The sequence below is a fragment of the Centrocercus urophasianus genome, unplaced genomic scaffold, assembly GCF_019232065.1.
Source record: "Centrocercus urophasianus isolate 14NV4802_14NV808 unplaced genomic scaffold, USGS_Curo_1.0 seq_10, whole genome shotgun sequence".
In the NCBI taxonomy this organism is placed as follows: Eukaryota; Metazoa; Chordata; class Aves; order Galliformes; family Phasianidae; genus Centrocercus; species Centrocercus urophasianus.
The window spans coordinates 3,393,492-3,419,236 of NW_024884142.1; the positions used below are offsets into that span (position 1 = coordinate 3,393,492).

The window sequence follows — 25,745 nt, forward strand, 5'->3', positions numbered from 1 at the left end:
GTAAACTTTTATTTCATTGATAGCTGTGGTCATAACAATATCTGCATCGTTAATGCAGTGCACCCATTTCAGATCTCTGGGTAGTATACTTGTAAGCCATGGAAGTCTTTATCCAGCATTATCACCAAGACCTCCATACAATTCTGATTTTAGTTGTATATCTGTCTAAGAAGAGGTATAGAAGTTATTTATTGCTGGCACAAGAGATTATGCCGTCATCTGGTGGCAAAGTTCAGCTCCAGAGCTTTGTCCAAAGCCTTCAGCATAGACGGCGCATACTGGAATCTTGCAGCAGTGTTTTAGGTGATTTCCACATGGTAGTTTCAGCAGAGGAGCAGGAAGCTCGTGCTTTTGCAGTTGAGAAGTGCTGATGAAAGGTGCTCTCCAGACCCTAACTACTGTTAGAAGCATTAATGCAGTAAAAGTATATTGAAAGTGCCCTCTTGCTAAGTATAAACTGTATTTGCCTTAACAGCCACTTAAACATGTTTTTCTTAGAACAACAAAGGCTTCTGAGCTGTAATGTGTGTATGAATTGAATTGCACAGATTGAGGAAAAATCTTAACGCATGCTGAGCAAATGAAAAACAAACTTTAGTTTTGATTTGCCAAAGCCTTGGCTTACCTGTAACTCTGCTAAGTGTTGCTGTAGGAGTTGAATGTCAGGTAGACGATGTCCATGGAGACTGACAGGTGGCAGTACAGATCTTGTCCTTCTGCCCCTTATGTGTTTGCAGTTCCTGCACAGGGAAAAAAAAAAAAAATAGCCTTATGAGGGGAAAAAAAAAAAGGTAAAGGGGAGCATGTTGTAGCTGGCTGAATGATGAACAAAGCAGAAAATGGAAAGAGGCAAGCGTCTGTAAATGGCCGTATGCGTGTTGCCAGCCTCTGTTTTTTATAAAGTTATTCATGCTCCAGTTTAAAGATTCAGGTACATAAGGTACTGCAGCTTAACAGGCAGCTGAGAATCGGATCAACTAAGGCAGCTTCCCAGATGTCTGTCTACCTTTGGCTCGTAGCAGATGGGACTGCATTAGCTTAGTGGTAAGGAGGGCATGGAGTTAATTCAATTTGTCTTGTTTGTTTGAGCCTTGTGTGTGTGTCAAGATGCAGTTCAGCTGGTTCATGGTAACTTGTTAAGCTGCAGTATTCTAGCTGAATAAGAAACACTGAAGTCTAGCTTTTTTCCCCATAGCCAGTCAGAAAATTAACAATCCATTCCGTAGTACTGGATTAACACTCACATGGTTCATCAACTGAGACAGAACCTGGAGGGCTAGTCGCAAATCTTAAGATTTCTTTCAGCTGTTACCTTAATTTGCTCTTCTGATGTCTTAATCTCCTTGCTAGCTAGTCCAGTATCTTTTCTTCCTTGCTTCTCCTCCAGTATGTCTGCCTTACTAGTTTTCAGGCAATATTTATCTCCCCTCCTGCCCTCAGTATGTGTGTGTTTCTGCTTGTACTGTGTGACGTTCCCATTATCAGCTTACTGTTCCAGTCTCTTTGACCCACAGTCACATACACCTTCTGTAGCCTAACTTTTCATCAGATCTCCTTTCTTTTTCATCCTCGATTCTGCTACTTTTGAAATTGCTTGCCAGTTTTCTTGCAGTCTCCCTGTTGGCTCCTTTGTCTGACCTTTCTCTCCTCCTGGTTCCTTTTTTTTGCTTGGTCTATTTCTTGTGTCTGGTTTCTTGTGTCCTCTGCATTTGAAGTAGATAACTTGCTTTCCACACTGCCTGATGAGTATTCCAAGAGCAAGGTGGAATCTTGGACAACAGTTGGAGTCCATTTTTGGCATGGTACACAAGCCTAGAAGTGCAATTGCAAGAAAACCATTACTGACCATCTCAGACATGCCATGAATGGGCAGGAGAGTTTTTAGTTGTGAATCTGTACCAGATCTCTGCTGGTTTTCTGAGAAATGTGATTTCAGTAAGATTTCTAGTTCAAAGAGAGCATGCAAGTAAAGGTATCCTATTGGTAGCATGCTATCTCAGTACATTAAAGCATTAATTTCTCAAATAATAGGAGACTGGATTATTTTCATAAAGGTGAAGCATCTTTCCCAGTTTCCTAGAATGGCCATGTTGTTGGGCAGAACTTCTTTGAATAATTTGATCCAGGCTGAAACTGCCAAGAAAAACATTAGCGAAGTTGCTGATGTTACAAGAAATCACAGTGCCTCCAAGTGGAAAGTATCAGGAGGCCTTTATGTTGGAGCATGCTGTTGGCTTAGTATGAGGGTACCCTACTATGGGTAAAGATTATGGAAGTGAAGTTTGGTGTTTTCCTTAAGTTGAAGCACAGAACCTGAAGCTTTCTGATTCAGCTTATGTTACCCAGATAGCCGTAATCTCAGTTCATTGATGTAATAATGTTCCAGTGTTTAAAAGAGGCACTGTAGTTAACTATTACACAAATATGCAACAGATTGACTTTAACATTTCTAAAAACTTTCTGTTGTTCTCCTAATTTGTCCTAGACTGCTCATCGCCTTGCTGAATGATGCTGGCAGGATAACCACTTCTTCATTAATGCTCTGTTAGCCACAGCTTCTAGTCTCATTTGTTTTTCAGAAGTAGTGTTAGCAGTAGAGTTATGTTTTGAATTTCTCACTTTAGTTTTCCTATCTCTGCTCTGCTTCTCTTCTTCTTAGCCTGCTCTGTCTTTATAATATCTTTATAAACCCCTTCTTTTAAGAATCATTATTCTCTCAGGGAATTTTTAGGAGCCGTTTTTTCCTACAGGTGAGGGGATCACAAACGAGGAGGTTCAGAAACAACCAAACAGCAACATAAGTTATTTTCTGAACCCTTATAAGTAAAGAAGTTGCTTTTAGCCTTTTTCCTGCACTCGAGTATTGCTGTCTGTTAATTTCTGATGGAAAAAAATGCTTGAAGAGTTCAGTGGAAATATCTTTAGAACTGCTCACTGTATGCAATTGCTCTGTAATCCCATAAAGCCTGAAGCCCAAGGTATTGAAATGGAGTACTACAACATTACCGTGAGAAGTCTAGAATGAAATGTGGTGTGTTTATACCCACTTAGATTTACTTAAAAGCATGTGTGGTTATCACAGTAATTGTCTTTGTCATAATGATTGCTGTAATTATTGTGATCGCATCTGTTATTGCCCAGCTGTAGTTGGGGATTAGGTTTTATTCAGTTGACACTGTGTAATTAGGGTCTTTTTATTTCTTCTTCAGTTGGCAGTTCTGCAAGTAGTAGTGCCACAAGGAGAGATTCTCTATCTACTAGCTCTGACTTGTACAAAAGATCTAGTAGCAGCCTAGCACCCATAGGGCAGCCATTTTACAATAGTCTGGGATTTTCCTCCTCTCCAAGTCCAATAGGCATGCCTCTGCCAAGCCAAACTCCAGGACATTCACTTACGCCACCGCCATCACTTTCATCACATGGATCCTCATCCAGTTTGCATTTAGGTAAAAAAAACAAAAACAAAAACGAAAAAACAAAACACGTTTTGTTTGTATGTGTGTATGTATTTCTATGTGTAAAATATGTGTTGCATAAGAGATGTCACGTTATCTTTGCTGTTAAAACAGTTTTGTATCGAAAAGGGCCCATTCCTGAGGGTTGAAGAGTGCAGTCAAATGGTCATTGGTTTGACAGTGGAGGGCACTCAGCTTTTGTGCTCTGTTGGGCCAACAGCTGATTTTTGTTCCCTTCCATAAGCCTGATAGAGCCCAGTAAGACTGACAGCTTTTTGTATTGTTGCTTCCTGCAATATAATGGGCAAAGGTGCAGCAATTTTATTTGTACTTCAGTGTATTACCGCTTCGAGAACATTTTAAGACGAGTTTTTTTGTTGAATGGTGAAGTGACTTTCAGTGCTGCCCCTTAGCATGGCAGTGTGTAAAGTTCTCAACGTGCTACGTGTTAATTTGGAATGGGTGAGCTCTATGGCCCACGCGCTGTGCCAGGAAGATGAGTGCTTCCCACCAGCTGGTGGAAGAAAAGAAAATGCTTTTATGAAAGAAATAGCAAAGGCTTTGTCAGAGGTGGCTCTTTGGTTATCAGAGATATTTTCAAGGTGTGGTGACAGTAATCTTAGAAATTTGTCAGCCGGTCCGATGACGTGGGAGCTCAACCTCTTAAAAATAAATAAGAAAACTAAAATCTAAAGTAACTCCACCACAGCCTACTGTAATTTTAGAAGAGAACGCCTCTACCCTGAGGTAACTTAATGAAACTTTACCTTTTTTCACTGCAGATGTGGTCATTTAATTGGGATGCTAAAATTGTAGTGGATGAAATGATGAGCTGAGTTGCCTGTTGCTCCGTTAAAGTGCACTCCAGTGTGCACTTGTGTTCGTGTAGCAGGCAACTGAACCCCTGTACTTCAGTTTACTGCAAATAAAACAGGAAAAAAAACTAAAGTGCCCACCTCCAAAAATACACTTCAAGTGAGAAATGTGTGATTTCTGTAACGATGTTGAAAGTAATTTAAATATATTACCTTTGCAGTTCAGTATTCCCTTCATGGTTATGTGCTGAATACCCGAAGTAAAACTGGGCAAGGGGATGTTTCAGCACGTTTTATTTTTTTTTACTTACCTTTTTTCCTTTTCCAGGTCTACAAAGTGCACCTTTGGGCTGAGACCAAGCATGGAAAGTTTCAGCCCAAATGGAGGCTTTTGAGAAAGTTCTGAACATCTGACAATGGGGTTATCATGGAAATCTTTCTCTTTCTTTCTTTTCAAAGTACTCTCACAATAGTTTTCATATTACTGAAAACTATACTCAGAACAAAATTTGGAAGGCATTATCTAAAATTCAAAATGTTGAACGTTGTGTTGCTTTACAACTGGTAAATGCTAAGTGAGCTGCAATCGGTATGGAAGATTGCCTCTGTCAGCAGAAATTGGTGATAAATACTGATTTGAATCCATTTCAGACTGTTTGGCAGTGTGAGCTAAGTATAACAGTTTGATGAAGTCATCTACAAGATCGGTGTTTAAAGGCCACAATGTACAGTTGTACTCTGAAAATTGACGCAGCATTTTTGGCTGCCGTGCTTGCTGCCTTTTCCACACGCAGTGGACTTGATTATAAATTGGTGCACTTTTTACTGAGTCCATCTGAAGTGTTGAAATTGAGGCTCTCTTGGATTTTTACTTTCACCGAAAATGCAGTGCTTTATTTTTTTATTTTTTAGCATTTTCTGGACTCTCCCCTTTGTTACTTAGTTGTGCAGTTGCACCCAAGGGGAACCACTGCAAAAAGGTCAGCCCTTCTGCTGCTGCCTGTCCTCAGCTCGTTCTGCTGTGTTCATCAGCCACTCTGGGAAGATTTCTTGTTTTGTTCTCACATGGGGGGGGGGGAAAAAAAAGCCAAAGCTATTTCACCCAATAAGAAGCAAAACCTGCAGTCAAACAGGGAGCATATTTTGAGAAGGGTGCGATTATCACGCAGTCACTTTTCAGAGTAGAACAACGTTGTAAGTTCACGTCTGCATGCAGTTTCCATTGGTCTCCTGATAATGCCTGTCAAACGCAGCTCTCCCTCCACCTTCAAAACTTGTCCTGCCTGCTTATATGAACAGGTTCAGCTAAGTTTCACTCCTGTTTTAAGATGGGCATCAAACTCAGTTGCTCCTGTTTCAGCCACCAAAACACTAGAGCACAATACTGGGGAAGGGTGCATGGTTTTATAACCCCTTTGTCAGACACTGCTGCAATTTGTAGCTTAATAAAAAGGCTTCCCTTTTACAAGAAACCTGTGATATTTTGCTGTTTTTATCTCTTCTCATCAACTCTTATCCAACATCCTAAATTAGAAATGCACTAATTTCCTTGGTCTAGTGTCAGTTTCCCTTTATGTGAAGGGATATATCAGTTGTTTGTAACTGCTGCCTTACTGTAATCGGTTGGAGCAGCAAGGTCATGAATTTGAACTACCCTTTCACTCCCAGGGGCAAAGATATGAATGGAAGTGGTCTAAAAATTCCCTTAGGTTGATAGTGCTTGCTTTGTTGGATGGTACGTTGCCACATCGTAGGAGCAGGATTCTTAAAATCAGGACTTTGGGAGTTAGTTATTTTCATTTTGTGCTGTTGTTCAGGTCAGCCTTTTTGAGAGCTGGTTGCTCGAGAGCTGAGGCCCTTGGCATAGCAGCATGGGAGCCTCTCATTGCCTCTGCTCCATACCTGCCCTGTAGGAGTAGGGCAAAGCAGGCACAGCAAGCACTGGCATTGCTTCATAAAGTACCTATGCGACTGTAGGTACACCTGTGTGTATGTGTATGTGGTTCTGTTTATTTCCAGTGTGAGAAGGAAAAGTTGACTTGTTTTAGCTGAGGATGAGATGAAGCTGATTCATTTTATGGCTATAAAAATGTTTTGTAGAAGTCCAGTTGAAAATATTTATATGCTTCAGTATATTTTACTAGCAAATAACGCTGACTGGATTTAAACTGCAGTTCCTGTGCAATAAATCTGTTGTACATCTTGGTTAGAAATGGTTGAAAAATGCTTTGGTAATAAGTACTAACAGACTAATGCTATAAAAGAAGCCTGCATAGATACAGTTTTTCATATTTTTAATGTTGTCTTTTATATTAAATATGTTACCTGAGCTGAGGAGTTAGTAATTTGACATGATTTGTCTCCTTAAAGCCTTAGTAAGGCTCTTTTTTAGACGGCTTACGTGTCTTTCATGCCTCTGTGCCTCTTCTTTCCAACGGACCAGCCACTGGGATTTAGCTTCAGTTAAACTATAGAACAACTTAATATTCATTGCATCAAGGTCTTCCTATTACAAGAACAGAAGTGATAGCGAAGTGATTATGTGAAGAACAAACTACACGCGTTGTTCCCCAGTGGTCTGTGATCATGTGGACGTGCTGATTCCTGATAGCAGTCCGTTAAAATGTCAGCATTTGCAGGGAAGCTCAGGTGTTTTATCCAGTGGGATACGACTTTTTTTTCCCAAGTGGTTGGTAAGAATTAACCTGTGTTACCTTCCTGGTATGGAATTAGAGCCTGTAGAACAGCGTTAGGAGTTCTTGAAGAGCACAAGAATGTGGTAGGTTAACCGGGAGAGGTTGGGTAATGGGGACTCAGATTTCAGTTTCTCGTTTCTAAGCCCTTTCCAGTAGATGTTTCAGGAAGGAGGAAGCTGGTTGTCCTCAGTGTCCACACGATGGCTTTGCTGGTTTTGGACTGACGTTGTAACGAGGATGAACATTAAAGAAACTAGTCTGTTGTATACGAGAGTGTATCTGCATATCAGAAGTACCTGGGACAGTGGGGGTGTGATCTGTGGGTTTTACTGTTTTTCAGTGCTGTGAAGTTGTCACTGAGCTTTAACACCACTGCAGTAATAAAAGATGATACGAGAAAAACTAATCAGCTATTAGATCACAGTTTTTACAATAGCATCCAGGGTTCTACAAGCTTAAGCTTGTTTGTCTTTGGAGTGTAATATACATCTAGGAATGGTGAATGTTTTTATCCATCCCATATTATGATCTGCCTTATGATCATTTCAGATAGTGTCTCAAGGTAGACAGGAGTCTCTCAATTGCAGCATAGTCTTCTTAACCCTTAAAAAGGGACAGTTACCCAAATTAAACCAAGAAAAGACTTGATAGTCTTGAATGTGGAACGTTCAAGAACACGCATGCAGTTGTACTGCACACGCAGCATTTGTTAAAAGGGTAGTGAGTTTGATAACTTCTGTTTTGGTTTTAATATATATATAAAATGGTCAAACAACTCCTGATTCACATGTGCAGTTTGATTGCTTATGCTAATTAGGACCTATGCAGTTTGTGATCTGACAGTTGAAACTGCCCTACTATTTCTGGCACAGAGTAGTGCATGCGATGAGTGGAGCGATAGGTAAATCACAGCATCCTATCAGGACTTCCTGTGAAAGGGGCTTTGCTGCCCTCTCCTGGCATTAAGTGCTGTTACTGCACAGCATGTGCAGAGAAGATAGATTTCTTACATATCTTATAGTCTAGATCAGCAGCATAATTTCCCTGCTGTTTAGAAGACCCTTCCTAGAAAAACCACTGTAGAGCATCAGTCTGCATCCTGCTTCACCTGCAGAATGTTGGGTTTCTTTTTCATTTTTGTCTGTTAGGATGTCATTGTCATCTCTTCTGGAAATAGTGATTATCAGAAAGTAAATATGATAGTTACAGCTGATTTTTCTGGCTGTAAGGAATTAAGAGGCTTTAATAGTTTTATTAAAAAAACAACAACTAGTGTGGGGCGTGAATAATTTACTGCTTATTGATTCTTACCACTGAATTATGAAAACATTTTGGGGCACAATCCCATACAAGGCAATAAAGTGATGCCTGGTATTACCTGCAGCACGCTAACGTACTGCATTCTGGTATTCTGATCTGACCTTTCAGAAAAGATACTTCAATCATCAATCTGTTAGCAGCGCACTGTAGCCTGGCCTTATGAATACTTGGAGCCAACAGAAGGCTTTGGCTAGGGCACTGTCAGCTGATAGGGTTTTTTTAATCCATTTTGTATTAGAGCACCATTCGAACAGCACATACTGCAATTTGTTTGAAATTCAAGTTCAGGTACTTAGGTTGAGTTTGAAAAGATGCACTTTCTAGATAATTTGTTGTGAAACAGTCTTTTTTCCAATTCATACTGTATAATTCTAGTTTGGTGGCTTTTTTGCAGCAGTAGAGTTGGGATATTATACTCTGCATGTTTTATAGTAGCAGTATTTCTTTGAAAAATCATAGTGTAGTTGCAAAAGATGAGTTGTTTTGTGTTATTATGATGATTGCTGCTTGCTTTAGAAGGGAGAGTGGCATTCTAGCTAATTTACTGATGGGAGAGCAGAATGTGAGAAGAAATTCACAGGGCTGTGAGATGGCAGCTGCTGGTGGGACAGCAAGTGAAGGAATGGGACCTAAGCAGAGCAGTTCACTTCTTAGGAAAGCAAAGGCGTAGTGAGGGGTGCATGTTCTCACAACAAGGCAAGGAGTTGGTGTTTTAAAAGGAACTTGAGTTTAATGTCTCTTTGGTCATTTTAGAATTAAGTAGAGCGTTCTTATTTACCTGCTTTGAAATGTGATGTATTTAGTGCTTACAGAGAGGTACCAGATTGAAAGCCTGGGATGCTGAAGTCATCAAATTTCCTGCAGAACAGGTACAGCATGACAAGAGGCATCACATGTGCCTTCCCCAAAATTTCCTTTCACTCTATAAACTGACAGAAAGGTACCTCAGCAGGGACTGAAGGGTAGTTCAGATTTCATGGTCTGTTTTGACACAATTGGCTACTGCTACTAACAAGAGTATGAATCACTGTTGGTCGTGAAGCGGAACCTTGCCACTAAGCTAAGGCCCACCCAGTTCTAATGTGTCTGTAGGCCTGAGCGGGCGGTCACGTGACCTGCTTCATTATGTCCTAATGAGATGTCTTTTCTAATGAGATGTCTTTTCCTGGTGGCCCTCACATAAAAAGAGGAGGAGAATGGCTTTATTTCTTGGAAGATAAAGCTATCCGATTCCTCAATTCAAAATGAGGTAAATACAAATAACGAGACAGCGCTGTTGTTTCCTTTGGCTCCAGGGTATCTGTAGTTGTAGTACACTTGATGTTTGCTGTTGTTTACTTTCCTTGTGGCTTCTACTGACAAAACCGCTTCCTTGTAGGAGGACTCACAAATGGTAGTGGTCGCTATATTTCTGCAGCACCTGGAGCAGAAGCCAAGTATCGCAGTGCAGCAAGTACCTCCAGTCTTTTTAGCTCCACCAGTCAGCTCTTCCCTCCTTCACGCCTTCGTTACAGTAGGTCTGACATTATGCCTTCTGGACGGAGTCGATTGCTGGAAGATTTCCGAAATAACCGCTTCCCAAATCTTCAACTAAGAGACCTTATTGGACATATTGTTGAATTTTCCCAAGATCAGCATGGCTCTAGGTAATTACCATAGTAAAGTTAATCAATTAAGAATGTTTTACTGCTTTGATATTGTCATATTAACACGAAACGTTTGAGTGAGCTGGGAGGCATCGTAATACAAAGTGTACCATTAATTGGAATGCATGCTCTTACGCTGACCTTTTTCTTTTCTAGGGGATTTCATTATGCAGGTAGTGTAAATGTTGCTGCTCATAGAAGTACTCAGGTTAGAAGTAGCCTTATAACTCAACTTGTAAACTCTAGTATATAAGTATCAAAAAGGTGTTGATTAAGAAAACAAAATCTCTGGCGTCTGGAATGCTGAAAAAAAAAACCATTTTTTCAGCAATACATCATCAGGTCCTTAGTTATTCTTTTCATCTTTTAATGCTTTGCAAATGAAAGTTTTTAAGGATCATTATACAAAAATGCATTCTTTCATACGCAGAGGCACTACTTTCGTTTTAATAAGTTTTATAATGTTTTATACGTGCTTCAGAGCATTGAGGTGTCTCATTGAAGCAGTGTTTTGAGAGGTTTTCCTGTTGTTCACGTAAAGCATAACGTACATTTTTTTTGCACTTAGATTTATACAGCAGAAGCTGGAGCGAGCTACTCCAGCTGAGCGCCAGATGGTGTTTAACGAGATCTTGCAAGCAGCGTATCAATTGATGACTGATGTGTTTGGAAACTATGTAATTCAGAAGTTCTTTGAGGTAAGAGCAACACTTGAGTGTATGAACAAAAACATGAATGAAAAACTGTAAAGTCTGATTAAATTTAAATTTTCTTTTTCTTAGCCTTATAGCAGGTTTCTACTGGCCTCTCAATATAGAACCCGAGAGTCGCATGTGTTTTCTGTTCCGTTCCCCCTGCTTTGTTCATAGCAGACCTGGAAATTATAGGCGTGTTTTATTCTTGGCCCTGGTGATGCATGTGTTAACGAACAGTGTAGGATGCACACTTGAACTTTCCAAGTCTTTCAGCTTAATTTATAGAGGCTTTAAGCAGATGGTGGGGAACACAGAGATTTGAAGGATATTTGTACTGGTATTAAAGGATACTTGCATCTTGGCATAGAGCAGGTCTGGAAAATGCTCTTGTACCCAAGGAAAAAGATGTGTTGAACTTTGTCCGGTGCTGTATATGAAGGAACTCAGATTGAGAAACATTTTGAGGAAGACATCACAAAATACGTATTAATTCAACAAGAATTTAAAACAGGTTTGGTTGGTTGTTCTTTTTTTTTTTTCTTTTTTTTTTTAATTGAAAACTGTGGGGGAGAAAAAAGCTATCAAAGGGCTGCAAGATTCAGCCTTTGGAGAAAAGAAAAGGCAATGCCTGCTCATAGAACAAGAAATACATGCAGAAATGGTACGCAGCATAGTGTACATTACATCAAGGACCGTATCAAATACTTGGTGAAGCTGGGAGATGTCTAATAAAAAAAAAAAGTTCAGTAAGAAATAAGGTGCTTGCTGTAGATAGGAATTAATTTGTAATGACTAATCTACAAAACAGCATGCTTATTCTTTTGTCTTGATGTTCTTTTTACTAAATCAGAATAACTTCTCGAAAGTGTGGCTGACACCCAGTATGCAGGCCCTTGATATTGCTCGTGTGCTGTTTTTTCTTCTCCCTGATGTCAGGTTATGATCATTTAAGCAGGAAGTAGATGTTGTTTGAGCTTTTTTCAAGGCTTCAGGTGACTACGAGTGTGGGGTTTAACAAATCTCGGCGGTGCTGCATGAAAGTTAGAGATGGAGCCCAGCCCATGACTGCTGTGTGTGCTCTTGCCTTGTGGCAGCACAGCAGTTTGTGTGACTTGGCCAGAGGGATGTGGGAACTGGCCAGGCTGGAAACAACATTTCCAATAGGTTTACATTATTCTGAAGCTGGATTGGTGGCTTCTGTGTTAAAAGTGGAGCAGCTCAGGAGGTTGTAGAGGCATTGTGGAGGGAATAAGATGGCAAGAGCTAGGTACTGCTGAAAAGTGTTGGTTGGATTATACTCTAATACAGCCAGTGTGTAAAACCCAAAGCAAAACCCATGTTATTTCTTAGTTTTCCCAAATTCTCATGTTAGGAATGATCCCTCAAGGCACCTGAAGTTAGCGTGTAGCTGCTGTAGGGACAGCTGCTTCTTTTTTCTGTTGTTTTCTCTTTCTCCTGTTACAGCTTACTGTAATGTAAACTGACCAGTACAAATTTGAGATCCTGGAGATAACGTGGTTTGAATTACTACGTTACAGTAATCTGATGTAATTAATTGGCTGGTAACATTTGTCTCAATAAGTAGGGCGTTTCATTCTAAATGTTAATCTGTATTCCTACAGTTAGTCAAGTACAAACTAATTTGTACAAATTAATTTTTTTCTGCTGCCCTTAAAGTCATGCATTTGAAAGCACACATTGTACTGGAATGTAGAATACTACAAAATGTTGAATTTAAGGGAAAATAATAATAACAAAAAAGCTTCTGGTAAATATACCCATCAAAAGTAAAAGGAAAAACCAAGGCGTGATAAATGTTTAACGCATCATGAACATTCTTACTCTGTCATGTGAATTCCAGCATGCTTCATGCCTTCTTATTTTTAACAGCGTATTTGTTTTCTTCTAGTTTGGAAGCCTGGATCAGAAGTTAGCCCTGGCAACACGCATACGTGGTCATGTTCTGCCATTGGCCCTGCAGATGTATGGTTGTCGTGTTATTCAGAAAGCACTTGAGTCTATCTCACCTGACCAGCAGGTAATTGTAAGTTAGAACAATATTTTTTTAATTTTGTTTCAGTTTAATTTCACCTTCCTTTTTACTTGCTTAAATTGCGGATCATTCCCTTCGCTATAAAAAGATCTAGAGACCAAAAATAGTTAAACTAAAGTGTTGAGATACACAAGTAGATCACTGGTAAATAGGAGAAGTGAACAATTACTGTGAAGAGATACTCCTTTGAGAAAAAAAATCACCGTGAAGACAAAGCTAATCTTCTCTTCCAGAACGAAATGGTGAAAGAGCTGGATGGTCACGTTCTGAAATGTGTGAAAGATCAAAATGGGAATCACGTTGTGCAAAAGTGTATTGAGTGTGTTCAGCCCCAGTCGCTGCAGTTCATCATCGATGCATTCAAAGGACAGGTAGTTAACAGTTCATTTCCTTTTCTGTAGGGTTGCTTTGATTTGCAATTTGCTTTTGGCGCTGTGCGTTTGGCTCACTTACAGCCAGCTGATATTAAGCTGGAGTAAAGGAAGAGATGGTAAAATGGAAAAGCTGTTAACAGATAGTTAAGATGCTTTAAAAAAGATGAATGTTGGATGTGAAGCTCTAGAAAATTTCTTGGGGTGTTCTGTAAAAGCCAGTAGAAGTACTTGGCTGATGGCCAGGCTGTTTGGGTTTTGTGATGTGCCACTTTAAATTTCCTTTCTAACTTTTAGTGTCTATTTTTGGTGTATCTGATCTCTAACATGCACTTTTCATTAAAATTTCCTTTCAGTTTTTTCTTCTTTTACTTACCTTGTAATTCTGTCTTCCAGAGTTTGCCAATCAATATCTACCATTAAGGAAAATCCTTTGAAAAAATATTAATCTTTTCCCTATGTATTTGGGTAGTGTTAAGGGCAGGGGAGGAAGAAGGTATCTGTTAACCAAGGTTGTTTTGTTTGTTTTTTCCAACAAAATTATATTCATAAAAGATTGGTATTGTGCCACAGGCTAAAGAGCACGTTGCAGCTAAAGAAGATTTTAACACTGTGTGACAAACGTGTACTTCTGTGGTCTCAAGGAACTGTAAAAATGGTATTGATGTGGCTGTTAGTAAATTCCACTTTAATGGCTGGCCATACGTGTTTCTTAACAAAGTCTACGATAAGATTCTCTCCCACCACACTACCAGAAACACTGTCGTGCATGGTGGTAGGTGGCACACTGAGGTGTGTAGGGTTGGGTCTTTCTGTATCAAACAATGTATACCGAGTACGTGAGATGCAGTTTCTAAAATATAAATAGAGTCCCAATGACTGAAATGTTCTTTTGTTGGGCATCTGTCCATAAAACCCAAATATATTAAAATATACATATATACACACATACAAAGTAGCTAATCTCAAGTGACAAATGAAAAATACTGCACTTCAGTCATGTCCCATAGCAGGACACACCTTTATCACTCACCCATATTATCTGAATCTTTGTCTAATCAGACAAGGTTCTTCTTGTTCAGTTCTGACCAATAAAGAACCTTAAATATTTTGAATTAATTCCTAGAAACACAAACCTGACTTGGAGAGAAGTAAGGAAAAAGCAGTGAGTAGGATTATGACCATATGTTTATAATGCCTCATTTGTGAATGTTAAACACGTAGCGGGGAATATGAAAATCATGAAAATTAGCTGCAGTGATCTCACTTCTTTCTGTGGGAAGGAGAATCTTCAACTTTAAAATGAAAAACAAAGTTAAAAAGAACACTTGAGAAGTGAGCAGTGCTTAATTAAGGATCAGTGTCAAGATTTTCTTTGCACCTAAGTAGGCCAGGAGCGTCGTATGGAAAATTTGTGTTCTTTGGTAGTTGTATGATTTGCACTTGACACCAAAAAAAAGGAGGTAGAATTGTGATATTAGCAGTGAAAGCTTTTCTGTTTTCAATAGAAGTAGTTGGCAAATTTCGGTTCCATTTTAAACATGGTCTTGTTAGTGCATCTGTAAGCTTCAGCTGGGTTTGACTTTGGTTTGCAATTCTGTTGGAAGGTATTCGTGCTTTCAACTCATCCGTATGGCTGTCGAGTAATTCAGCGCATTCTGGAGCACTGCACTGCTGAGCAGACTTTGCCAATCTTAGAAGAACTACATCAGCACACAGAACAACTAGTGCAGGTTAGCGTGTGTATTCCTTTCTCTGGTGCCTTGTGGAGCTTATTTGTATGATGGTAATTAATTCTTGTGTCGTAGTGTATGAAATAGCTTAAATGAGTTTGCCTCTTTTTAGTGTTGTAGATAATGATTTTTGTCTTTCTTTCCTTCCATAGTTTTAATGAAAATGAATTTGGAAGTTGGGAGGCAAAGAAGATATAAAAAGCCTTTTTCTTTCACTTTTGGCTGTAGCTTCAAGTATACGTTGTAAATGCGCAGATTTAGTTTGTTGTGTTTGTGGTTGTTTTTTTTTGAATTGCAAAGTTCACCTCTTTGTAGTTTATCTTGATTCACTGCTGTCCTTCAGATAACTTCTGATAACGTCTAAACAGAAATATGTTGTAAAAAATGCATGTTCTGCATATTCAAACACAAATAGGGCATCTTTTCTAAAAGAAGGCCAGGCCAAAGACCTCGTACATCGTAAGTTCCTGTCTTGGTTTTGAGCAAACAAAATAAATGGATCTGAAATTGAATCAGTTTCAAATGCTGGAAGGGACTCATGTTGTTCAGTAAGAATTCCTACGTGAGAAAAGACAAGAACTGCCTTTTGCTTTGTATTCACAGCCTAGTTTACTTCTCAGTGGTATTTTGTGTATGAAATCTGTGTTAAACTGTAATTGTCTTGGGGAACCAAAGTTCAGGGAGATACGAGAGCTGATAGAGAAGGATGGTATTAATTTTGAAGTCTTGTTTCTTTAGGAGGAGTTAAGATACTCAAGCAAAATGCCATTTCTACAGATTATTTCTGTTTTCCATGTACATTTAGTCATCCATAGAGTAATTCTTGATCCAGTATATTTTGCATCCCGTTGTTTCCATGATGATGATGATATTATTGCATTTTTCCATATATCCATGCAATTAGCTAGTTGAAACTTTACACAAATAAAAATCTATGTGCATGACTTGGTGTGAACACAAAAGAAAATTGAAGTCATCTCATTTTCAGGATCAATATGGAAATTACGTTATTCAACACGTACTGGAGCATGGTCGTCCTGAAGACAAGAGTAAAATAGTTTCAGAAATAAGAGGAAAAGTTCTAGCTCTGAGTCAGCACAAATTTGCCAGGTATTGCACAGCTTTCTTATATTGAAGTTGTAGTGTTGGACTTTTTTAATTGTATTTCAAAAAGGATATGATGTTTTACCCCATGTGTAATGTGTTTTCTGATATTTTGTGTTTGTATAAAGGGGGAAAGTAGTGGTGCTTTATCCTCTGCAGAATTCCAGATCTGGGGAAGGGAAAGGGGAAATGCTGTTCTGAAGTAAGATAAATGAGATTTCCTGGGTTTTTGGAGTGTCTTTCGTTCACCGTCTGTAAGTGCAGGAAAGAGACTCCCAGACTCAAGGAGAGGCATATGAGGATGACCAGAGGCAGCTGAAAAAGCTGTCCTGGAAACTGCGTGATAATCTGCTGACGATGAGCTGGGAATTCCTCACTGTCTTATGGGTCCAGTCAAACAATTTCCAAGCATAAAAAGGCTAGCTGTAAAAGTGCTGCTTAAGCCTGACAAGAATTTAATGTGCTAGGAAGACTCAAAGGCTACGAACTACTCTAAAATTCGAGCCTAAGAATAATCCTTAAATGTTTTTTATCAGAACATCAATGTATGTGCCTTTTGCTGAGGAAAATACACTGGATCCTGGATGACACAGTGAGATGAACTTTGTCATCAACATTAAGCAGAAATGCAGTGTTTGAGGGGGGGTGGGGGAAGGGAAGCATTTGTCTTCAAAATCACTTGTATGCAAAGTAGCAGCTTTATCTGGATTATTTATTTACTTATTTATTATTTTCTTACATTGAACTATTCGTGTTCTTCATTGTTCTTAAGTTCTTTACAGAGTGGTGAGGTGCTGGAACAGGCTGCCCAGAGAGGTTGTGGCTGCCCTGTCCCTGGAGGTGTTCAAGGCCAGGTTGGATGGGGCCCTGGGCAGCCTGGTCTGGTATTAAATGGGGAGGTTGGTGGCCCTGTGTGTGGCAGGGGGTTGGGGATTCGGAATCCTTGAGGTCCCTTCCAGCCTGGGCCGTTCTGTGATTCTCTGTGAACTTGCTTAATTTCTAAAGTACAGATCTAGGACAAGAATCACTTTGTTGGTGACTTACATTCATTGATGGTATTTTCAGCTTCTGAGATATCTGGAAGTCATGGACTTCATTACTAAATATTTGAAAGCTTCTCTGATCTAGGCATGATCCTAAAGAGATTCTTTATTCAAAAAATAGAATGTTTCATATCTACCTTTCTCTGTTACATCCTAAAAGGATCCGTAGATAAAAGCACATATACTACAGTACAAATACAGCTTTAAGTCCAGTGTATCTGAGTAGGTCACTCTGAAAGTAATGCCTCCTATTTATTTCCATGTAAGCTGCAACCAATACAAAGAGCATAATAACACTGTTTGATATAGAATATTCTCAGCTACAAAGTGCATTTTTCAACATATCCACCACCAGTAGCTATGCATTTTCACCAGTGGTGAACAAGAGCCTGCATGTTGTGCTCATAAAAATCTGCACACGTGGTGGTGACCCACTGTTTCACAGCTGTTATGATGGCACTATTGCTAGGAAAATGCTGCCCGAGCAGGCAACGTTTGTCTTTCATTGGCCCAAACATACAGAAGTGAAAAGGAGCCAAATGCAGACTATATGGTGAGGTAGGGCAGTCCACCCAAGATTGGCAGTGTGCTCCATGATCTCCAGACTGGTGTGGGACCTGGTGTTATCATGTGGCCATAGAAAGGTTGTCGTCTTCTCTGGCCTCGCTCTGGAAGCTGAAGTATTCAGCTTAGTCAGCGTTGTGATGTAGTGGTGAGAGTTGATGGTCTGTCCAGGTTCCACGGTACGTGGAAGGATCGTCCCTTTCCTGTCCCAAAAGACAGTACCCATCACTACTCACTGAGGGTGCATCTGGAAGTTTTTCTTCAGTGGAGAATTCATGTGTCGTCACTCCACAGACTGCTGTTGTCACACCACATCTCATCACCAGTAGTGTTGTGATCCAGGGAGCTGTCACCTTCAGCCTCATTTTGGTTCAGTGTGAAGTTTTGACAGACTTGCATGTGGTGTTCTTTCTGTTCCTCTGTGTGCAGTCATGGGGCCCACCTGGTGCAAACTCTGTCATGTCCCAACATGGCCACCATCATTTCCAACGCGTTGAGGCTGACAGTTGGCTCCGTACACAGTTCCCTGTTTGTAATTCGCTGATTCCCATGGATGAGCTGATTGAGATGCTCTTATTTTCTTGGTGTGAAACCTGTGCATGGCTGTCTGGAACATGGCTTGTCTTTTGTGTTGCTGTCACCGCTGTTGAAACGTACCACCCATCGTCTCAGGGTGCTCAAATCCACTGTTTGGTCTCCAGAAATGTTCAGCAAATATGGATGAATATCAGTGGGTGCCATTTTTTCTGCATGGAGGAATTCAGCAACACGCCTTTGCTTCATCCGTGCTTCCGTGTCAGACGCCATTTTGTCAGACTGCCCCTCTGCTGCCATCTGTCACACGGCAGCAAAACGTAACGGGATGTTGGTGGGAAGGTTCAGCTCCACTAACATCTGCCTCTGATGTCATGGCTAACATAACAAAATAAGAGGCATAACTTTCAGAGCAGTCCTCGTACAACCACTTCTCTAAGTATCAGAAGATGACTTTTGGATATAATCTTTTACCGTACTCAACTATTAGAAAGTAAAGATTTAGAAGTTGGAATGTCATGTATTTAAAATGAATTCTCCAGGGGTATTAAGGCACTTAAGTGTTCAGATAAACTTAAAATTGCTACTCAGAAGGATGTGACATATAGGTAACAGAATCCATTTGTCCTGTTTTTCAGCAACGTGGTCGAAAAATGTGTAACTCATGCTTCTCGTGCTGAAAGAGCTTTACTTATTGATGAGGTCTGCTGCCAGAATGATGGTCCTCACAGTGCCTTATACACCATGATGAAGGACCAGTATGCCAACTATGTTGTTCAGAAGATGATTGATATGGCTGAACCTGCTCAGCGGAAGATAATAATGCACAAGGTACGTTTTTGTATAGTTCTCTTGATTCAGAAAATTTCTCCACAATTATTCTGCTTTATCTGTTAGAATTCTCTTCCTTTTGAAGTTAAAACTAAAATCCGTGATCTAGAACTTAGTGCATAGACATTAAATTCAGGGGTACTTAATGGGGTATAACATATTTAGGTCTCTAAGAAGAATAGTCTTCAAAGATGAATTTTGTATCCTCTCTTTATTCAGCTTTTCTGTGAAAATAATTTTAAACTGAAAAAAATCAATAGTATTTGTCACTTGCATTGACGTAGCAGAAGAAATACAGGTCTCTCTTGTTGCTGGTAACAAAGAGCTCTGCAGTTGTCATCCTATCCCACCTCTCTCTGCCCCTGCAAAAAAAAAAGAATCCAAAGACAATCCTCATAATTCCTAACATTTGGGCACATTTTCTAGTTACGAATTGTCCTGAGAGGAACAAAAATGCCTCATTAGCTTTAGGCTGTTTAACACAGGGTATATTCCTGCAGGAGTTCTGCTTCCCCTTTGCTGACAGGGCACTCCCACAAAACAAGCTGCCACCCTTTTCCACCTGCAAGCTCAGCAGGCTGCTCCCATGGGAAAGCTCATTTTTCGGGGTGGTTCTCCATTATGCTGTTTTCCTGCACTGCTCTGTCCCCAGCTGCTTAGAAGAACTCCTTGAGAGCATCCCTGTGGAGAAGGACTTGGGGGTCCTGGTGGACAAGAAGCTGGACATGAGCCAGCAGTGTGTGCCTGCAGCCGGGAAGGCCAGCTGTGTTCTGGGCTGCATGAAAAAAGGGGTGGCCAGCAGGGAGAGGGAGGTGATCGTCCACCTCTACTCAGCTCTTGTGAGACCCCATCTGCAGCACTGCGTCCAGGCCTGGGGCCCCTGGTACAGGAAGGACGTGGAGCTCTTGGAGCGGGTCCAGAGGAGGCACTGAGATGATCAGAGGGCTGGAGCACCTCTCCTGTGAGGAAAGGTTGAAGGAACTGGGCTTGTTCAGCTTGGAGAAGAGAAGGCTCTGGGAGACCTCATTGTGGCCTTCCAGTACTTGAAGGGAGCGTATAAACAGGAGGGGGAATGGCTGTTTACGAGGATGGACAGTGATAGCACAAGGGGGAATGGTCTTAAACTGAGACGGGGAGGTTTAGGTTAGATACTGGGAGGAAGTTTTTCACACAGAGGGTGGTGATGCATTGGAACAGGTTGCCCAGGGAGGCTGTGGATGCCCCATCCCTGGAGGCATTCAAGGCCAGGCTGGATGTGGTTCTGGGCAGCCTGGTCTGCCGGTTTGGCGACCCTGAACAGAGCAGGGGATTGGAACCAGATGATCACTGTGGTCCTTTTCAACTCAGGCCATTCTGTGATTGTTGGACAGTCCAGCCTCACCTGCCACTGGATTAGGTGACGTGTTAGGATAGCACTGCTAGTATTGTCTGTTGTGTTTACATCACATAGTATAATGTTTTGTTGGCTTCTTCAGTCATTTGTTGATGTTGAAGAAATCCATGACCCGAAATCTGAAAGCAAAAGTGGAGTCATCAACTGAATGCTTACAATATGAGAGGTACATCAGCTGCTTGGTGATTCAACATCACCCACTTTACATCTTTCCAAGAAGCTCCCATAGATGTGAAACGATGGGCTGCTGCTTGTTTGTTTTTTTAATATAATGGTTCACAAGTGTAGTGACTCCACTTGCAATTTGCGAGGAAAAAAATAACGAGTTTCTTCCTACAGATTCGACCCCACATCACAACTCTGCGCAAATACACCTACGGCAAACACATTCTGGCCAAGCTGGAAAAGTATTACCTGAAGAACAGTGCTGATCTGGGGCCAATTGGTGGACCACCAAACGGGATGCTGTAAAAGGCAGGAAAGGAAATGGAAGAATTTTATTGTGAATGATCAAAACGTACAACTTAACTATAAATGTTCTGATTTTTTTAAATCTATTTATTGACTTTGTTCATCCATTTGTAAAATTTTTATTCTTTTGTATATTTTTGGGGAGTGAATTATAAAAAATAAAAATAAAAAAATCTCCAGCCCTGATCAGGAGACCTATCAGATTGGATGGCTGGCAAAGCACAGAATGCCTGTATATGATGTAATTGTATCAAAATAGCTGTCACATATTTTGTAAATTTTTACCTTGTAAAGTCACTGAAATAGTTTTTAAAGGGAAAAAGTACAGTATTCTTTTAATACACTGGCTTGCAATCTGGTAGGTCTACCCAACATCATAGCACAACAGATTTATAGAGTTGTATATAGAATTGATCCTTATTTTTCCCTTTCGTGTGAAGTCTTTTATACCAGATTAAAATTGATCAGCTGCATAAACATTATTTAACATGTCGAAAAGTTAAGTTGTATTTTGGTGGTTCACAAAGTGCTATCAAATAACGAGCAGGGCACAGCAAATGAAAGCAGAGAATAACAAAACCACGGGAACCTGAAAGGACAATTTTCACCACTCGTGTGGACAGTTATTTCTTTTTTTAATTAGTGCCCTTAGGTTTTCTCTAGCGATGTATTGAAAACAACAGTGCTGTATATACTTCTATATTTAATTGTTGTACAAGGTAGAGGGATCGAGTGCTGGCGGTGCATCCACTCAGCAGAGCACGCTGTTGGAAGAGGAGTGAACCCTGTATTAACTTTACAGTCAGTTTTACAACGCAGGAAGAGTAGAGATTTGTATTTTTTTATTTTGCATATAGAATTGTAAGGATTTGAAAGCATTGAGCATTTGTTTTGCTTTCTCACTGTAGATGCAAAAAAAAAAAAAAAGAAAAAAATAGGTATTGATGAAGAGAAGAGGGGCCACTGAAAAGTAAACTCGATAGCTCAACATTTAAGCATGATTGATTAAATATCCAGATAGCTTTTTTGCTTCCTATAAATATATGCATTGTATACGTGTAGTTAATAGGTGTAAGTTTACAGTTTGAAAACAAATCTCGTTTTGATGTTTATTACAAGCCTTGCTAATTTAGTAGTGACGCTTACCTTGGTTGTACAGATGTACATTTGTAAACCTTCATGCTGTAAATGTAATTTGTTTTACCCTTTTTTGGGACAAAAATTTGCATTTTAGTGTATATTCATATCCCCGTCCCCCTTTCTTCCCCTGGCATATAGTGTTGTATAATGTAAATTTATTTCAGCAAATTAAGAGTGATTTTTTTAAATTCTATCTTTATATGGTTTCAGAAATATGAACCGGCTTTTTTTTTAACTATTGTGAGAAACATTATGTTTTGTTTACAACATAGCTGTTGGTTCTGTTCATATGGACACTTGGGGAAATCAATCTGTTCAAATTTTAAGTTGGGATAATAAGCGTAGTGAGAAAGAAGTGGACTGAAAACTTTGGTTATCGCAGAAACCAATGCTTCTTCCATCTTAATAAATGTGGCATGATTTTTTTGTACAGAAGAGTACTGTATTTTTGAATAGCCTTCTCCCAGCGTAAAGCAAATATGTATGATACTGTCAATTTTTTTCTCTGGACATACGACATTGTAACAGTAACATGAGATGATGTACATTTACAAGCGGCCTTATGTACATTTCCCAATGATCTTTTTAAGGCAGAGTTGTGACCATATGTGTATAATTAAAATCCTTTTTAATCCTTTGCCTATGGAAATATTTTGGAAAAAAAAAAAAAAAAAAAAAAAAAAAGCTTTGTATATTCAGTTTCTGAAAGATAAAGAAAGTGCTTTGTATGTTGTTGAAGTAAGTATTTTGTGTAAAACATTCATTCGGAGGGCATGAGCGGAAGTTGTGATCACCAGGATGGATGGAAAGCAGTGTTGAGCATTGATAAATAAAAGGCTGCAGCTGTAGGGCTCTGATCTTGAGGAAAGAAAGTGGCGGTGGTATAAACTCGTGTAAGGAATTCTGTTGTATTACTCTTGGTGTAAGGTTTACGTGAGTTTTGAAAGCATACATCTGAGTTGCTACCTTTTTTTTTTTAGTGGTAGTGTTTAAATCATGAATAAGCAGACGGGAAAGCGTGTTCTGGCCTAGCGTTAGTGTCTGCATCTGTCACTTAATGCCTGCATCAGGTGATGTAGGGGGCCGAGTTACTGTTAATAACCTCATCTTTAATTGCTAAGCAGTTTTTGAATGGCAGTTCACAACATTCCTTTCAAGAGCTACAGGCCCTGCCATTGGAGCCAGAGCTTTCCCGTAGTCACACAAAGGATGGCACTTGAGCAACTTACTTGAATGCATTAATTCTCCTCAGTGAGTATTTTTATCCTGTGTACAAACTGTCTGTTATTATCTGACATTGTCTCTGACATGTGAGACGTTAAATCAGGCTTTTGGGAATGTCCAGGCAGAAACTGGTGATGTCTGAGTACTTTGTCCCTGTAGCACTCATGCCATAGTTGAAGTTAATCAGTCCTGTAACTGTCACCCTTAGAGCTTTCAGTACCTTGAAAATAATCTTCCACTTGCTCTCCTGAATTACCATTTTGCACAAACTATTATCCAGGAACGTGAAAATCACTGGGTTTCCTTTCAGCTCTTTTAGGCTTTGGGTAGAACCACTAGACTTCTTTCTTTGCTAAAATACCGCTATTTGATACAGACTGTTCATGGACCAGTTTGATTAGGTTTGACTCCAGGCGGCTCGTATTAAATAATGTAATGTTCACGTGTATATATTGTAAAAATCAAAATGAAAATGTGTTAATAACACTGTGTGAAATACATCTGGTCTTGTGTTTTTCCTCTAGGAAAGCAGCCAATCTTTTTGTTCTCAGTTATGTGACTTGTCTGCTTGGAAACTTTGCACAGGCACTCCATTCTGTTTCTGCGATCGGATGAGAGTCAGCCAATTATTTGAGAACCCGGTATGAGATCATTACATTTCCAGAGGTCAGTTCTGAGCTGCAGAGCCTTCATATCATCCTACAAAAAGTGTTACCGAGGGATGGGTAAGGCTACAGCTTCATGGTATTTCGTACACCAGTGAAAGCGCGGTGAGTTCTTGAGCATTTGGGAAGGCTATGATTGTTGGCTGCTCTGTCGTTACTGGATGCATAATCTTTAGTTACTGCCCAGGATTTTTTTCAAAGGACCAATCGTGGCTTAAGGTGGGGAGTGAAGGGGTCTAACTGCAGAGGAATGGGTTCACTTGGTGGTATTAAACCAATCCTCTGAAGTGGTGCCTTTAGGACAGAGCAGCCATCATACTGCCATCACAGACTGCTAGATGTACTGTTTCAGTGCAGTGCACGGATCCCTGAAGTTTTTGAGGCCGGAATGCCTCGATGTTCTTGAGTGCTGATGGCAGTTAAGAGGCAGATAATCTCTCTTACCTCCACTCTAAAGAACAGGCAGTTTTCCTTGTGACTGGTTGTGGCAGCATGCTGATTGGGCTGATCTATGGGGCAGGAGCATTTCCTCCTCCAGCCCTTTGGATGCAGCCTGCTCCTTTGCATGCTAGCTCTGCAGTTAGGGAATTCACCTGCAAATAAGATGACTGAATTAGTTTCCTTTTATCAGCCTCGGGGTTTCAAACCCACCTTTCTCACTTCACAGGAGTATGTGCTAACCACAAGGAGTTGGGCAGGTTCATTTTCTGCTCCCGAGTTTGGGCTGAGCTTGTAGCACAGCTTGAGCCATTCGTTGCATCACAAGCAGCGCAAGACGGAGCATGACTCCCGAGCACGCAGGTGGGAGTGGGCAGGTTCTGCTCCTGAGATCCTTGTCTCCACCTTGATTCTCCCAGACTCAGTTCATGTAAAACAGATCTTGGGAGCGGCGTGCTCCCATCATTGCCATACTGGAAATGCTCCTTGAGGCTTTTTATGTTGCAGCTGAAATGTTGGAAGGAGACTGGTCTCTAAAGATCTTCAGTTTGTGAGGAAGAACCAATGTCAGTATAATGTACATGCTTTCACCAGTGTTAGTAGTTCTGGAGGCCCTAACCAGCTTCATTTCAGCTCCAGACCTGCCCAGAGGGTTCAGATTTCCTGGCAGCACCACAGCCCTTTCCCAGCTCGGTTGCCATGCTTATCCCAGCCAAGCCCAAGGGGGACAAGAAGAGACCATTCTCCTTCCCTGGCACAGCAGTGCTCAGGTGCAGAGGCTGTTGAGGACTTGCTGCTTGGCTGCTGATCACAGGGCAGGTTCACACAGATAATTCTTATCCCCTTTCCTCTATCAGAGCTGCAGTACAGCATCAGAAAGTGTACCCAGTGCCCCCTTGCACAGGATCAGTCCAGGAGAGCATCCAGGTGAGCGTGTGCTGGTGCCAGGAGAAGTCCTGAGCAAGGATTTGCTGTTTTCTGCGTAGGGTTCAATTTTGATGTGGCTGTTGAAGCCCTCTGCATACAAGCTGGCTTCCAGAGGCTGATAGAGCATTCAGAGCAGTCACTTGTTAAGCAAGGGTTACAGAGGGCTGAACTGAGCTGAAGAGCAGAGGACAAACTCAGTGCCAACCACAGAACCAATTTTCCACTTCTGCACGGAGAGCCGGGATGAAAGGAGCAGAGTTTCCTCTTGTCAGATCCAGGCTACACACTGATCTCATTCAACTCTTAAAAAGCCTTTTTTGTTTGAAAAGCAACTATCTTAAGTACTCCAGGTTTCACATGACGTCTCCTATTTCCTTGAAATGTCATGTGCCTCATGAGAGTGTGGGGTTTGATTATTCATCCCACTTTGGAAGCACCACAAGCTTGGATCCTGTTGGGAAAGAGACTCTTACCCAGCCCTGCCCATCATCTTTGGACATTCAGGCAACCAAAAGCCTGGAGATCTGGTGGGGGCCTTAAAGGTCACTCACTGCATGTTTCTTGGGTGCTGCACAGCTCTTGCTGTCCCCGTAGATAGGAACATAGGATCACACAGCAGCACTATCA

At 40.6% G+C, this 25,745-nt stretch overlaps 1 protein-coding gene across 7 annotated transcripts in view; it reads left to right on the forward strand.

Moving 5' to 3' along the window:
• PUM2 (pumilio RNA binding family member 2) overlaps window positions 1–23,588 on the forward strand; it is a 64,462-nt gene extending 40,874 nt beyond the window's left edge. For 3 of the 7 annotated variants that reach the window (XM_042828352.1, XM_042828372.1, XM_042828362.1), the window contains exons 13-21: window positions 3,210–3,446; window positions 9,665–9,932; window positions 10,501–10,630; window positions 12,537–12,671; window positions 12,914–13,051; window positions 14,659–14,784; window positions 15,773–15,894; window positions 18,668–18,860; window positions 20,593–23,588. In XM_042828352.1, coding sequence (XP_042684286.1) covers window positions 3,210–3,446; window positions 9,665–9,932; window positions 10,501–10,630; window positions 12,537–12,671; window positions 12,914–13,051; window positions 14,659–14,784; window positions 15,773–15,894; window positions 18,668–18,860; window positions 20,593–20,724 — 1,481 coding nt within the window. In that variant the 3' untranslated portion in view covers window positions 20,725–23,588. The remainder of the gene's footprint in view (window positions 1–3,209; window positions 3,447–9,664; window positions 9,933–10,500; window positions 10,631–12,536; window positions 12,672–12,913; window positions 13,052–14,658; window positions 14,785–15,772; window positions 15,895–18,667; window positions 18,861–20,592) is intronic. The other 4 variants (XM_042828380.1, XM_042828388.1, XM_042828394.1 and 1 more) reach the window with 3 other exon arrangements.
• Window positions 23,589–25,745: the final 2,157 nt, after the last annotated feature.